Source organism: Chaetodon auriga, chromosome 3 (genome assembly GCF_051107435.1).
Source record: "Chaetodon auriga isolate fChaAug3 chromosome 3, fChaAug3.hap1, whole genome shotgun sequence".
Taxonomy (NCBI): Eukaryota; Metazoa; Chordata; class Actinopteri; order Chaetodontiformes; family Chaetodontidae; genus Chaetodon; species Chaetodon auriga.
Window position 1 is genome coordinate 21,227,089 of NC_135076.1, and position 16,716 is coordinate 21,243,804.

The 16,716-nt window shown below is 45.7% G+C and overlaps 1 protein-coding gene across 1 annotated transcript in view; it reads right to left on the reverse strand.

Moving 5' to 3' along the window:
• Positions 1–308: 308 nt before the first annotated feature.
• The window catches only part of sema6bb (sema domain, transmembrane domain (TM), and cytoplasmic domain, (semaphorin) 6Bb), a 117,368-nt gene continuing 100,960 nt past the window's right edge, over positions 309–16,716 (reverse strand). Inside the window, exon 17 of the mRNA XM_076726085.1 lies at positions 309–1,597. Within this exon, the coding sequence (XP_076582200.1) occupies positions 690–1,597 (908 nt within the window). The 3' untranslated portion in view covers positions 309–689. The remainder of the gene's footprint in view (positions 1,598–16,716) is intronic.

Sequence of the window (16,716 nt, forward strand, 5' to 3'; positions counted from 1 at the left end):
ACTTCACAGTTAAAGACAGGACACTGGTTGGGGTTGTTGTGGCCACTCACATTCACACAAACACATTCGCACACTGCGTGATTCATTGAGAGTCAGTGCCCTCTGGCACGGCTACAACAGTTTTAGTCTCATCTGAAATCCATAGTAAAGCACATTGTTGTCTGCTGGCACAAAAAAACAAAAAAAAAACAAAAGCAGAAACAAAACTTCACACTCAAACAAGCTCCATGGTGTCAAAACGGTGAACAAAATGGCAGAGGGAGACCTTTCACATTTGGCGCTGTAAGTGAACTTGTCTTTTTTTTTTTCATCCCCACATGTTTCTTTGTGAAGTTTCCCTTTCCTTTGCACCCCTCTCTTTACCTTCCTGTTTGTCCTGCGGTGGCAAAGTCAGGCTCTGAGGGTCGGACCACTTACAGAGCAGAGGGGTGCACCTCAGATTAAGAGCAGAGGAACGGAGACGTGAGGAGTGTTCTCTCCTCTTTTCCATCGCTCTCTTTGTTTCTTTTCTCTCTGTCTCTCTCTTCAGTCGGCTGAATGACGTCAGAACATTGAATGACAGTGAGAGAGGACAGACAGGGTAAGGTTGGACCGGGACAGTGAGTCTGAGGGGTTGATTTATTCCAGTCTGCTGTTGGAGGGAATGGGTGTTCAGAGAGAGCTTGGTGCCAGGGCTCACGTACTTCACCTCACTGGCCACTGGGGGTGCGCTCTCCCTTGTTCTTCCCCAGGAGATGGCTGAAGTCAGCCAGTTCTCCCAGCCCTCGAGGCCCATGCATTTCTGGCCTGATGAGGCCCTGGCGCTGGGGGTGATAGGGCGCTCCATTGTTGCTGTTGTAGTTGAGCGCCTCGTGACTCCAGCGAGGCTCCCCATAGTCCATGTGGGGAGTGGGAGCGGAAACAACCCTCCGTCGGTCGGGGGAGTCCTGCGGCGTGGCGGGGTAGATGTATTCTCCCGCTGAGTTCCTCAGGGTGCCGCTGGGACGACTGCCACCATGCTCTCCTCTCTGGGTGGCTAGGATCAGGTAGCGCTGGCGCTCTGTGTGCGGGGGCAGCATGACCTCCCCCGGGTCCTCTATCCGAACCATCCCTCCACCCCCTCCGCCTCCATGCAGGAACTTGGAGCTCAGGTAGATGACAGAGTTGTTGGGGCATGGTGTCCCCACAGTGGTGAGGAAGGTCTGGCTCTGGTCCCAGTCGGTGTCTGGGAGACGCATGGCCCGTTTCTGCTGCAGCGGGGTCTGCTCCGGCGTAGGCAGCAGGCCCGGGTCCATCTCTCCTTTAGGCCAGCCGTTGGGCGTGACAAAGGGGTTGTCTGCCTGTGAACGACGCCTCTCACCGCCGCTGGTTCTGGTTACGCTCATTACGGACCCGCTGCGACCCTGCCCCAGCATGCTCTGCTCTTTGTCACTTTTGCGGCGGGCGCCGCTGGCTCCAGAACCTCGGGAGTGGCGATGGCGATGACTCATGATCCAGCAGACAGTGAGGCCAGAGAGGACGGCCCCTGTTGCAAAGGCGGAAACAGCAGAAACCACCAGCAGGTTCACAGACACCAGGCCATCAGGCTCCTCGATGAAAGTCTCCTGAAGCAGCATTCCTACAAACAGAGAGAGATACAATCGTTCACAAAGGGAAAGCCATCAGTCAACTGGCGGAACCATGTTAATAGCATCAGTATTTCCTGTATTAAACATGTGGGAGTTGACAAACGGCGAGACGAAATGGCCCATTTTCTCTCTCTCTCCTCTGTGGGTGGGAATGGTCGTATGCTTTCCAGCCAAGGTAGCTCTGGCTAATTGCCTTCATTACGTAAAGTGGATGGTGATTTTAATAGCTGTAATAACTGTCTTCCTGATTGAGAATAGCTCTCAACCCTAACATGTTTCACAACATTAGCTTTATGGGAAGAGATGCCAAGTCTGGCATTAATGGTGAGTAATAATTTCAAGTTTTTATAATGTTTACCGTGAAATTCTGCTCTGCTTCCCATCTGGATATTTGTGTCGTATACTCTACTTGTGACTTGCAGGTATTTTGATTAAAAACAGTACTTATGATAATCAGTTCATTCTCTGGATACCTCAGAGGCTGAAAACTTCTCGGCTCAGCTTTTAGTTTAATGTACAGACCCAGTAAAGACCTCAAACACCTGAACTTGTTGTCTATGCTGTGCATTTCTAAATAAAAAGTGCTTGTGCTCCTTTTTGCTCAAACAAATATGCTGAGATTGTTCCCTTGTTGCATCCATACGCCAAAGCCTTTGCAAGGATAAACATAAGGCACCCTGTTTATAGATAAATGGCACCATATCAGCAGACAACACCATGAATTTCTGTATTTCTTTTGTGTAAGAACATGAGATGAACTCCCTCCGAGAGAAGTGTTTATGAATTATTGAAGCTATGAATACAGCTAGACCACAGCGCGGGCTGCCATGGATCAATTAGGAAAATGCCAGAAGAAAAGTTGTTCTGTGCTGCGTGAGCTCTCGGGACCAACACCAACGAATACAATGAAACTGTGCCAAGGGAAGCAGATTGGAGAAAAGCAGAAGAAGGAAAGAGGAGGGGTGTTACACAGAGAGAGAGAGAGAGAGAGAGAGAGAGAGAGAGAGAGAGAGAGAGAGAGAGAGAGAGAGGTTGCCTAGAGCGAACTCGAACATTTGGGGCCTTAGACAAACATAGTAATAGCTGTTAAATTACAACACCAATAGCGGCAGAGGGAGGACGGTCTCCACAAGGACAGTGAAATAAATCCTTTCTCACAGAAAATAAATGGATGTCATTAATAGACATTGGGAGCCACTTACTCACTTACACACAGCACAGAAAAGGAGCAGGACGAAGAACGGGAGAAAGAAGGAGCAGTGTTTTTTTATTTTCCAGACAAACACACTTTTATTGAGTGACAAATTCATTTTTAATGGGGACAAGTGGAGCTGGTTGTGGTGCAAATACTCTTACAGCCTGGTGGTTAATTAATGTGGCCTGTGGCTTGGCATAATAAAGTGTTACTCTACACACTGACATTGAGCTGGAGAATGGCAGCTAAAACCCTGCGAGAGACTGCGGAGCTGCTGCGCTGCGCCGGAGGTGCTCTTGTACATATTTAAGGGGCAGTTGACCAAAAAGTGCATTAAAAAACTATTTCTACTCTCACCCAGAGCACAGTCTATCTAGTTTCATGTGATTTTGGGAATATCTGTCCAAACAGGAGAGAGCTCAAAGCTGGTTTGTGTTGGTTGAGCACAAAAAAAAAAAACAACACATTTTCAAAGCTCGACAGTAGCACCTCTTTTCAAACACAGTGACACAGCTACTAAAGAAAAGGCTCCGGCTTTGTTTTTGGCTCTTTCCCTCTGCGAGAAGCTGCTGGCAATTGTGCTTTGGTAAAAATAGTTCTTAATGGGGAAAAAAAAAAAGCACAAAAAATGTACATTAATTCCTCCAGATGGTCTTGGCCCAAAGCCTTTCCAAAGACACAGTGAGAATGACCTCACACTGTACACAGAGAAAGAGCAGGAGAGAGAGAGAGAAAGAAAAAAGCACTCGTGGTGACACAGAGTCTACTCGCTGCTATGTGAGGCTGCAGTGCTAAATGCTAATATCAGCATGCTAACATACTCATGTGTAAGGTATGATAACAGCCTGAGGTGAGGCCCATGGGAACTGGGTTAGTTTTGCAGGTATTTGGATGAAAGTGAAGAAAGTATTGGACAAATTAGCTTTGTGACCTGATGATGGCGCTGCTTAAAAAAGGGATCATCTCATCTGGGGAATATGAACGTGCAAAATTTCACGGCTGTAATTTCAGTCTGGACCAAAGTGGTGGACTAGCACTGACATCCCTTGAGACACGCTGGCAGCTAAAATATCATTAAGACCTATACAAAAAGGTGTTATATAAAGGAGGGAACTTTGTCCGTGTTGCCTTTTATACAGTCAGACCGTTGGTTCATTACCAAACTGTAGCTTCGCTGCAGGCCTTAAAGCAAAACTGCACTCCAAACAGTCCAGGTACAAAATGACCAGAATTATATTTAACCATTTATCGAGCCCTTGTCACTTACAATTTCATCTTCTAGCCTGGATAATAGATCCTCGGCGCTATCAGCATGAGTTCATTCTCTCAACAAGTTTGCAGTTTTCATTGACTCAAACCTTGCATTAATCAGCTGAGCTTGTTGGTCAATCAATGTCCTTTTCAGCACTAATTAGTCCTTTATCACATATCCAATAAGCTCGGTGATACACGTGGACATGGGCCTTAGTTAGAGCCTGTTAATTAAGTGACATGCACAGTTCAGTTCAGTTCACCGTCAGGCAGTTCCTCCTGAATAAACAGAGAACACAGTTTATCAGCCGGCTTGTGTTCAGTCTAAAAGCGTATTTGTTTTTAATTCTTTAGTTTGCCTGATGTCACAACCTCTTCTTCTCTCATTTCCTCTTAATTTCTTTTCTTCTCTGCTCTTCCATTAGTTCATCACTGCCTCTGAATATCAATTTTGGAATAATTCTCATATTTTGATCTAAAATTAGATTTTTTTTTTTCATTTAACGCTCTCCTGAAGTTAAGTCCTCGCATGTGCTTTTTAAAGTGTTTATTTAAGTGAGTATTAAGGTGCATTTCGGAGGTTAGCTTTTCACAGTGGGATATGAAAACTTCATTGCTGAACGTCTCAAAACTACTCTGCAGATGGCAGCTTATAATTCGGATCTCATGACATATCTTTCTTCACTCCTGTCACACAGCCAGCTCATGCTTAGGCTAACATGCACAGACGCTAAGCACGCATGTTCCTCTATGTTTATATTGAATTTGGCATTTGCTCATTAGGCATTCTTGTCTCCTTGAACACATTGTTGGCGTCTTTGTTGCGGCAGCCTAAACATAACCCCAATTCTTGCTGTATTTATTTTCAAGTCTCAGGCCAATATTCCATTTGGAAAGGCTGCCAGTTTCAATCACATTATCGCTGCTCTCCTCAGTAAAAAGGGTGTTTTGGTGGGCAGCAGATGCTACACAAAGAAAAACATTTGGAGGTTATCAGCCCGTTCATCTACAGTGTCCACACACACACACACACACACACACACACACACACACACACACACATACACACATACACACACACAGCATGAGTTTGAAAAGTGAGGTAATGAATTGATTCATTTTTTCAATAAACCGCAGCCCTGATGATTTTGTAAACAACACTGAAGCGCTGCAACCACAGAAAATTCGGAGCCAGGCAGTAACATAATGGGGTTGAGCCACAAATCTCCTCATACACACACACACACACACACACACACACACACACACACACACACACACACACACACATACATCACATCTGGAGTTGTTGTTGCTGTACTCAGCTGCAGAGGTTGTATATATTTCTCTAACATTTACCTCAACTGTGGTCCAGGGTTGCTGTGTGGCACTTCAGATTAAATTCTGCACGGTGCAATAATACCGCTGTCATCTTCATGCAGGAGGAAAGGTCTTGACAGGAGCGTGTGTGCCTCTCTCTCTGTGTGTGTGTGTGTGTGTGTGTGTTAGTATGGCTTCCTTTGTGTGTATGCATGTGTGTATAAATGCTTCAGCTTTAAAACGGAGGCTCAGTATGCTCCCTCAACTCTCTTCCTCTTGACATGGACACTCAGATATGTTAATTATTTTGTGGATTTCTCCCCCCCCCCCCCCCCACATGCCTCACACGTCTTTCTTGGATGCACAACATGTCGAGAAAAATGAAATGACGGATGGATAGATTTGGTGAGTGTGTTTTTGTGTGACAGGCAAGTAGCAGGCAGGTTTCCCAGCATCCTGGCGAGAGGTGACAGTAGAAGCAGCAGCTTGCGCCTCCTCTCCTCCCTTCAACTCTCCTCTCCTCACTTATTAAAGCTTAATGGAAGCCAACGGGCCTGCCTGTCAGCCTGACGCACACTGAGCTGCTCGTCTCCAGGCTTCCAGCTCCAATTACAGCGTAACAGTGAGAGAAGAGGAGAGGAGAGGAAACAAGGGAGAGTGGAGGAGAGGAGATGAAAGGAGAGAAGAGAGAGGAGAGAGGGGAGAGGAGAGAGAAGAGAGAAGATGAAAGTAGAGTACAGGAGAGGAGAGAAGAGAGGATAGAGGAGAGGAGAGGAGGTGAGAGGAGAGAGGTGAGAGGGGAGAGGAAAGGCAAAGAGAGAGGAGAGGGATGTTATGTAGGTTGAGGAAAAAAAGGAAAAGGGAGGAGAAATGAGGAGAGAAAAGGACATGAAACAAAAGAGGAGGAGAGTTGAAACAAGAGAGATGAGAGGAGGAGACTGCTGAAGAAAAAAGAGGAGAGGAGAGGAGGGCATGAGTGAGGATTAAAGAGGTGAAGGAGGAGAGAAAAGACCCAGTTTGTACCAAAAATAGACGGATGGAAGAATACTTTGAACAGGATATGTGTGTAAAATATACTAACATAACATCATATACATATGTATTCCATCAGCTAACTGTCACATTCAAAGCACAGAGGGGCTCCTGCACGGCTCCTTCTTTTCTTTGGTGCATGATTTCCTTTGTCTCACCCGCAGTCGTCTGCTCCTTCATGCCCTGTATCGTCCTTCCCTCCCTCCAATCCTCTTGTTAGCTGTTAATCCTCTCTCAATATCTCTCTCTTACCCACCACTCCTTTGATCACCAGGGGTGGCGGCATGATGGGAGTAATGGCTTCAAAATTCAAAAGACAAGCAGAGAAACTTTCACTCGCACACTTCCAAATCAAGGTCGTTCCTGCACGATCAGGTTTAATATCAGCGCCACAAAGCGATGTTTCCGTCACGCAGGCTTCGTGACAGCTGTGGTCACGTTAATCGGGGTGATTTTTGTGGAAGTTTTCCCTCACGTCTTCTGCTCTCATTTCTCCCCCCCGCCTCCCACCGTCCTGCCGGTGAGGAAGGGAAATTAATGAAAAGCCCTGCACGCTCTATGCCAGTTGTTAAACATTTCCCTTGATTAGAGCACTGGCAGAAGACTATCTGCACGGCCCATGCTCGCAGTTTGGCGGCGCTTTTGTCAACGGCCTTGTGAACATGTGTGTGCGAGATAAAGACGGAGAGGCAGATGCGGGGGAGGATTTTTAACCTAGCATCGGTGATGCTGATGCTGATTAGAAGCACACATCCAAAGGATAATGGTTTAAAGGATAGGTTTATTACAACTTGGGTCTAATTCTCATCGTGTCGTCCATCACTTCCAGCAGGCAGGGTAGAGCTGGACTCATCAAAGTAGCTGCTGAAATCTGCAAACACTGTAGCATCACTACAATGAAGTCTGACAAGAGTATGTTTCAAGACAAGACGGTGAATCTAAACCAGTTGTTCCCGAGCTGGGAGACCCCTGAAGATTAATCTGAGGGGTCAATGGATATTTAACAGGTGAAGAAGAAAAAAAACATTTCCACTACACAAAATTAGCCAGATTTTGTCTACTGCTTTATCTGGTGAACTATTAGAGAGTTTTTCCTCTGCATGCTTCTAAACTGTCAAAAAAGTTGGGAACCAATGATCCAAGAAACTTTATTCAAAGGTAAAACTGAAAGTAAGCACGTCCAAAATGTTGGCAATAATTCCTCATTGCACAGGGAAACTGTGTGTGCTTACAACTAAAGCAAGTAGAGAGGTAGAGTTTAGCCCGAAGGTCACTTGGGATCTGGAGGGAGATGGTGGATCACATCAGCTGCTTCATAAAAACCAGCTGGGCAAAAAAAAGTCAACCCAGTCCTCACTTTGAACATTATGTTATCAATTAACACACCAAAAATATCAATCTAACAGAGAAACGCAGAAACCCGAGCGTGCAGCGGTGCAGCTGCCTGAAGCTAACAGACAAATGTGACCGCTGGTGGTCCCACTGTGAGCTGTGAGTACGTTCCTGTAACAACTTCTGAACCGATGAGGAGACATTCACGTAAGCAGTGATTGGGCAGCTGTGTGGAGGTGAGAGACCAAGTAGGGAGAAGTTCTCTCTCTAGTACTCATTTTTGATTGGTTACTCATCTATTTTTGCCAATTTCACCAGACAAAGAGTATGCATGCCTTCTAGCAGAGACCATATACTGTGGTCTACTGTGAGCCATTATCGTCATATTTAAATGATATCGCCCTAAATGATATCTCCCTCCTCTCTATGACGGGTGAATATTCACTTGACTTTTGATGGACAGACGACACCTTGTACACACTAGTCCTTTTCAAACACAACCCAACCTTTATTACTCCTGATCAGAATCATGAAAACCAGCAAAACAACACCCATATTGTAATAAACCAAAAACGATTCTTCAAAAGAATCACCTGACGCCTGGTTTTGATTACTGTCTGGAGGTGTTACCTATTTCAGACGCTAACGAGTAAATTTGGAACTGTTTGAGGCTTCCTGCAGATCGATAAGTTCGTTAATCAAAAGCCAGGCAGGGGAACTTTTATGCAGTTTGTGCGCTGGAATGCACGTATTAGAAACACAGCACATCAAAACAGAACAAAGAGACTTCACAGCATCCCGGTGGACCTGCCGGTGCCACGAGCACGCACTTCTGAGCTTGATAGGTTACGACTGTGTCAGTGTACAGCCACTGATCTGAGGGGCTTTCATCTCCGGATTCCACCATTTCTCTGCATGTTAATGTGTTTATGCACGCGGTGACGGCAGGGACGCACGTGGCGAAGCATGTGCACCGTGGTGTGAATATGTGTGCATGGATGTATGAATATGTGTGCGTGTTATTAAGCGACTGCGTGCACACGCCTGCACCCATGGCTCAGTGATTTTGCTCATTATCCTCCTCTCCTTTTCCTCTGTTGAAAGACTGCAGGCACTATTTTGTTGCTTGTTTTTAGCACGTCCTCCTTCTTCCTGCTGTCTTACTCCTCATTTTTTACCATGCCCATTACTTTTCTTTCAGCAGATACGCTATATATCTCACCCTCTCCTTCCACTACTGAATCTCTCTCTCTCTTTCACGTACACATACAGTACACCTCATGCAGTGAGCTGTGAAGCAACACCAATGTGTATACAAGGATGGAGAGAAACTGAGAAGGAATTAAAGCGCGTTAAAAAGAAGCAGGATCTCTGCAGAGCTCCTTACTCGGACTAACCCTCGCTTGCTCGTAAACAGTGTTTACTCTCAGAATGACTGTAAAACCATTTACAGTCCCTCCTTCCTGACAGCGTTTACACAGCACAGCTGAGGAAAGCCGCTGGAGCGTTCTGCACGACTCCCTGGTTAGAAAGAAACAATATATATTTAAAAAAAAAGAAGAAGAAAACTCAACCTGAGCTCCTGAGGGCCAGTCAGATGTGCCCGTCTTGCACCCGAACGATCAATATGTTAAAACATTTATGCGCACCAGCCATGTGTTTGCAATTAAAATTCCATAAAATCTCCACTGAAAAAACTGCTGTTAATAGATTCAGGTCTTCAGCTGGGTCTATTAGTGAAGGCGGATCAGGCTTTTGGCTGGCTCAGAGTCAAGGTTCGCGATGATGGCTGCATAATTACATACCTGCACGACTCTTGCTGCCTATACATTCCTCTCTTCCACCTCCAGTATCTTAATCTTTAACTCTCGCCCTCTTTCTTCATTTCACCTTTTCGTGCTTGTAGAAAATTCTCTGCTTGGGGTAAATGAGGTAAGTCCAGAGTTGCTTTCTGGGAGCGCTGCGTTAAAATCATCAGAGGGGGTCCGACTCCCTCCTGCTGCTGTATAATCAAAAGCTACAAGACTTTTTTTTTTTTGGTTTCCCATAAATGTTTTTTTTTTTCTCTCTCTCAGCCTTTGCACACATGTTGCTGTCAGGAATGTTCCTCATTGAATTTGTGGATTCAATTATATCAGGAGACCTTGTTTTGCCAATCTGGTCAACCTTTAGTGAGAAGCAGCTTAACAAGGGCAAGTCTGTTCGCAATTTCAGCTGCATCCAATCCAAACAAAGCAACTGGGCTGTGGCGGACACTGTGGTGAAATAAATTGTTTTCCAGAGACTTTTCGTGTGCATGAGAGTGCATGTGTGTATACGTGCATGTGTGGGTTCAGTAGGATGTAGTCTTTATTATTTTCCTCTATATCCTATAACTTAGGGGTTACGGAGTTGGCTGCGCTTTCGTTTGGTAATTGATACTCTCATTTTAGGTGCGAAGCCAAAAGCATACTGTGCAGAGCTATAATAAATATTCACAAACATGTCACCGGCAATAAATTGGAGCGCAGGTCCGCATAGCATTAGTCTAACTATCTTCCCTGAGGGATCATATCTCTCATTCCCAAATCATGAGCTCTGCAATTTCTAGTTAATCTCTCTCACATGCAACATGCATATATCACATCAGTGCACGGTGCTATATGATACGCCCACCAGCTGAAAACACATGCCAGTTTGTTTTTACGTTCACATCCCCGGCGTTGAAGCGTTGGACTCGTTCCTGATGCAAATTTCTGAAGGTTTAACAGAATGATTAAACCATCGGGCCTCATGTCGGGGCTGCACGCCATCTGGGTGGCTGATTGAAACTACCCTCGCCCCATTCGTTCAGCCACCCCCCTGCTCTGTTAATTTACAGGCCGTCTTTAATGAAATGTCTCCGCTGTGACACGGGCCAAGGCCCCGCAGGTGGACGTGCCGCCAGGACACATCCTGAGGCGAACGATCGCTCAGAATCACAGCGCCTGTCGGTTGACCTGGACTAAAGAGAGTTTAAGGGGATCAATACTGAGTTGCTGCAACAAACCCGCAGGCGACAGAGATAGGAAGAGTCTGATGGACAGACTGACAAATAAAGTGACAAACAACGAATGAGCAGGGGAGGAAGTGTTGAAGAGAAACACAGATGAAGTGAAAGAGAATGGGATTGAGACAGAGAGAGTGTGACTGAGTGAACCGGAGAGAGAGAGGGAGTGTGAAAAAAGTGCAGTAGTGTTATTGATGTGTCGCAGAAAGGAGGAAAAGTGTTGCTTGATGCAGGGAGTTAGGGGAACTCGCCGTGGTCGATTTCTGTCTGAATGATAGACACAAAAACAATCCCCAGTGGTGTGAGTGGGGAGTAGTTACAGTACTCTGGATGTCACCCTGTAGGACTTTCTGCTGAGGCATTACACAGCGCCTCCAGGTCCTGCACGCACTTTATTGGATGACTATTACTCAGCACTGACCACAGATCTGCCTGAGGACACTTATTCTTCATCAGCGTGTGTGTGTGTGTGTGAGTACAACCAAATTCCTTACATGCGAGTGTCTGCTGTTCAGTTTTACAGATAGTGAGAAGAGCCGGTGGCTTCAGGTGAAATCACAGTGTTACATGTCCCAGTCTGTCATTTTAACCCCGTCTTTTTGAGGATGAGGATCTGGATCACACAAGACAACACATTAATCAAATCAAGTACACATGCACGGAAACTTGTCTTACCAGTGCTAATACTTTTGTGTGTTTCGGCTTTTTTCTCACCAACAAATCAGACCTACTGTCACCTTGAAACTGAGCAAATTACGAGGATTGGCGTATTCTTTTAATAACCAGGAGTCTGGCTGTATTTATTTCATTAATTTCAAAACTTAAACGTTTTTTGATTACTCAGAGGTAGACTCAGAGACTCTGTTGCATAATGAGCACCTCATTTGCATTTGCATGGCATCTCCCCGTGTTTTCTCTGTCATTTTCTACTACCTGAAGCGTTTTCTGAGCTGTCAAGGGCACTAGAGGGCCGCGTCTAGTGTGCAGTGATCAGCGGCCTCTCGCAGCACGAAATAACAACTTCTGGAGGTGTGGGGATGTAAAAGGGTGGGTATTGGTTTTATAATCTTAAAAGTTTGGTGTATTTCTTTTTGGTGAAAATCTGTAAAAAAACAAAAAACAAAACAGAAACAATGAGCAACTGTGGGCTATGTGTGTACAACCCTCACAACCCCAAATCTCACTTCAACCAGTCATTGAAAGATAGCAACCCCGTGCACACACACAAACACATCTATCAGCGAGGACCCGTGGCTCGCTGAGGGGTCAGTAGGCCCCCTGTGTTTTTCAAGGCTCTCTCTGAGGCTCCTGCTGTTGGGAAGGAGATGTGAGCAGCAGAGGGAGGACTCAGAGGAGGAAGTCAGATGAAAGAGCTGAAGCCCTTCAGGAGTCCTCGCACCTCGCCAAGCTTTCCAGAGGCTGAGGCTGCTATTCTTATCTTCTTAGAGCTTGCTACAAAAAAAAAAATCCCCATATCTACACTGAAAACTGCACACCCACTATACAGTATTCCACTCGCCTTGTTCGGCTGCCATGCCAAGGTATACACACACACACACACACACACACACACACCCACGCACACACACGTCAATTGTTATAAGGCACGTTGGTCCTCATATTTCATCAGCCGAATCTCGGTATTCACAGAGGGGATCAGCTCTGTTCTTCAAGCCTCTCAGAAGCTCCGCAGGGTGGTAGAGATGTGTGAGTTAGAGCACAGTCTGGCATCTGGGGATGCACAGCTACACACCACACTCCCTCTATCTCTACTTGTCTATTCTCCCGCTCTCTCCCTCTTTGCCCTTGGTGTCTGACTTGCGGGAGTGACAGCAGAGGGAGTTAGGAGGGGAGGAAGGACGACTGTGGCGTCAAGGTTACAGAGCCCTCGCTCCGTCTGAAACAGGAGACCGCATCAAACAAAAAAATGAACTACTGTGGCGAATGCTTCCCCGTCTCCTCTTTTTCTGTCTCGTTTCCTGTCTGCCTCTCTGTTGGGGTTCAAGCTACAGGGCAACACATTTATCATGAGCAGACTTAAGACCCTGTGCTTTAACTAGCTGCCATGTAAATACAAAGAACTGTGTCGGCTTTATGTGTTCCCTCTCCTAAGCCTCAACTCAGGCCCCATTCCAAACCGCAGCAATTAGAGTGGAATCAGATGAGACCACGGTCGTAAATTTGGCAACAAATCTTCTTTCCTGCACAAAGCTCCTCACAGCATCACAACCAGAGAGGAGAAAGATGGATTCGGTCCTGGCTCTGCAGTGATCGTCATCCGCTCTTAACATGACGCCACAACAAGGAATCTCCAATCTGCCGTTGCCTCATTGATGTTTCAGTGGACCTCAATTACTGAGTGATTGCATCCCGCTGTTCCACCAGTCAAAACACTGCCTTTCTGCTGGAAATATTTTCACAGCGCCATAATTGCTTCCATCTGTAGCCACACTGTGGCAACACTAGCTGTGTCATTACGGCTGAGTGAGTTCACAGCAAAACGGGTGGCGAGTACGTGCGTGCGCGTGAGCGTGAACGTTTGCGTGTGCCGGTGTGGGTGCGCTCGTAGGAGAGACGACTCTGCTTTTATTGACACGGAGGAAACTGAGATTTGAGCGATGAGGGGAAAGAGATGAAGCGGGACGCGTCTCCTGTAGCAACAGCACCACACACACCTCCGCACGCTGCCTCCTGCTCCTATTTGACGGCTGGTTTAACCGAGTTGACTTTAGCTGATGAGCTGTCTGCGCAAACACAATTTGACTCATTCCCCCAAAAGGCCTACAAAATAAAACGAGGGCGTGCTATGTCGTCGCTGTCGGGAGATTCAGGCGCTTGGCATTTCTGAGGCTGCTGCAGGGTCCCGGCAAAATGATTTGGACGTAAGAATCTCTTTCCTTCAGGGTTAAGGGATCCTCATGGGAAACTACAAGAGCGAAGTTGGAGGTTTGACAGAACATTTAGCCCTCATTTATGCTGTAACTGATCTGCCTGTCAGCGAGGGTCACGACCTGGAAAAACTAAAGCCAGCCAATCGACACGTCGCGATTACCCGCCCTAAGTGCATCTGACATCCTATACTGTCTGTCAACGCCTGAACCAAAGCTGACTCATTATGCTGTTTACACAAATGGTTTATATACCTGTCACATGTCCAAACACACACACACACACACACACACACACACGCACACACACACACACACACACACACACAAAACCCTACAGCAGTTCAGAGTTATTTAGGTGATTTCTGTCAGTCGGGTGTGTTCTGCTCAAACATCATTAAAACTAAATCCAGCACAAATCCAGCTGCAGTTTGTCACACTGGCTGAGTTGTCCACTGTGAAGAGCCTGCTAATTTAGAGTGCATGCAACTGTTCACACAAAGACACTAATGGCTCTATTTTCCTGCGAGCAGAATTGTTATATCAGACTCTGGGCACAAGTGGGCATGACCAGCTAATTTTTTTCAATTTTAGAGACTTGAGGCATATTCACGATAATAATGACACAACACAGGAAAAGCTGAAGAGGGGTCTGGAGTGGAAAGAGTTAATCAATTTAATTGAATAAAGGTATTGAAATACTTCATTAGTAGAAAGAAAACAATATCAGTAGATTGGTTATAGCAAGAACCCCGAATCACATGAACGCTGCACACCAAATATGTTTCTTACTTTATGATTTTGATGTTATCAACCATTTCTTTGAAGAATCCAAACTAAAATTATCCTTCTATCAAGTATTGTCTGCATAGCCACAGCCTGATATTGCTCATGTTTCTGTGCTGCGGAACACCTTTGCTGTCTAAAACCTATTAAAAGAAAGTTTTGTAGCATTTTACCAGGTGACACGCAGTTTTTTTTCTTTGTTGCAATCACCACAGTTTGACAAGCTGACTGGAAAAAAGTCTTTCTGTTGGGGAGCAAAATGTGCAAAGATGCACACAAACAGCTTTTATACTCATGAGGATCTTCTGTGTTTGCGACTGTGTTTGTAATAGCTTATTAGTCTGTGAAGCTGGTGTGTCTATTTTGTTAGATCCCAGTGTCAGAAAAATTGAATAATTGATGAATGTACCCACACTGTTTAACCTGAGTGTAAATATAGGAATTACATTGCTCAAAATACAGACCGCAGATGAAATAAACATATTATTCCAGCTGCTGCACAATGGCTACAGGTGTTAAATCAAGAGCAGAAGGAAAGATCTTTAGAGCTCATAAAAAATGCATCAAGAATGGTCTTTTGATGTGTGTTGTGTGGAAAATATACATCAAAGTCAAAGAGGCAAAATTCACATTCACATGAACGATATGATACTTAAGCCTCACACGTTACCGTTCGTGGTTGTGTTTGCAATAAAATGTGCTCTCAGCAAGTGGAAATGCAGTTTCTTGCCAGAAAAGCTGCATCACTTCACTTCCCTCGGTGTGTTTGTTTGGACCCACAAAATTACAGCGAAGTTAAGTCTGCTTGGCGCCTGAGAGAAAGTAGGGTCCATAGGCTAATAGGCCTGAATTAGACACAAACGCACACACTTATACATGCACACATAATTGAACGCAGTTATTCCTCTGACCTCATCTCTTTCATCAAAGTGTCCCTCCCGCGACACATCGTCTCAATTAGACGTCCTGTTTCAAAACTGTGCTTTGATCAGAGCGGGTTTAGAGGACCGGCGTGTCTCTACATGCTAATACTGGTCTGTGTGTGTTTCTGATGGAGGCTACTTTTGGGGATAAATTTCTGACTAAAGACCAGTTAACTGGGGACAGCTTGTCCAATTAGGGACAAAAGCCATGTCCCCAATTGAAAAACAGTTGATTTTTGGGTCAGTGGTTAAGGTTACGGTTAGGAAATGATGTAAGTCTATGTAATGTCACCATGGGCACTTATGGGGACTTGCTTTCCTTATTGGGACAAAACACAAGTTCCCATAATGTAAATCATTAAATCTTGGACTTGACTTGACTTAAGTCTAGCCTAAGGTTTAGGGTTAGGCAAGTAGAAGCCGTGGTTATAGTTAGTGTAAGTCAGGAAATGAAATTAAGTCTGTGTAATGTCCCCACAAGTGATGAAAACACAACAGTGTGTGGTTTGTGGTGTGGTCTTTGTTTGCTAATAAATGCAGACACAGGCATGCATAACAGCAAGGCTAAACTCCACATCCTCATATCCTTTAACATAATCAAACTGATCTCCAAACTCTGGTCTTCTGACGTTGCAGAAAACCACATTTTTAGCAACAGCGTGAGGATAAACTTTTATGATAAATTAATAAAAAGCAAATGATGCAAAATAAAGATAGTCGTGCGAGAAGGGCAGCAGCTCCGTGATATACGAAAAGAGAAGATTAAGAGGACGTGAGGCAGGTGGTGTACATCACCTCGACAGAGTTACAGCTTGGCCACGAGCCCGCTGAGGAGGCCAGTGACAGCGGCATGACACAGGAGACGCCGGTGGCACTCTCAGTCCATTTGTCACAGCGGCCCGGCGTAGCGCCCATGAAAACAGCCGCTCCTCTCCCCCTCCTGCACCTCCCTCCATTCTCCAAGCTTTCATCCACCCTCGCCCTCGCCTTTTCTCCGTTTCCTATGTGATTACCCCCGCCACCTCGCCTCTTTCTTTCCTCTTCTGACCTCCCTCTCTCGGTCCTCTCTTCCTATCACTCCTCTTCTTTTCTTATTCACCCTCATGACTCCGTACTTCTGATCCCCTGAACCATTTCACCCTTTCCATCCTCAGAGTTTGCCTCCTTCCTATGATCTCTCAATCTCTTTTTGCTCTGCTCTCGACTCCTGGATCTGCAGCCCCCCCCCCTCGCTCTTCTCAGCCCCAGTCCTTTCCCCTTGCAGAATCACCCTTGATATCTATTCGACTGCCATCAGCCTGAGGAGAGATGAAAATCGATTCTCCCTCCAGCAACTGCTTCTCTCTGGCTAAGG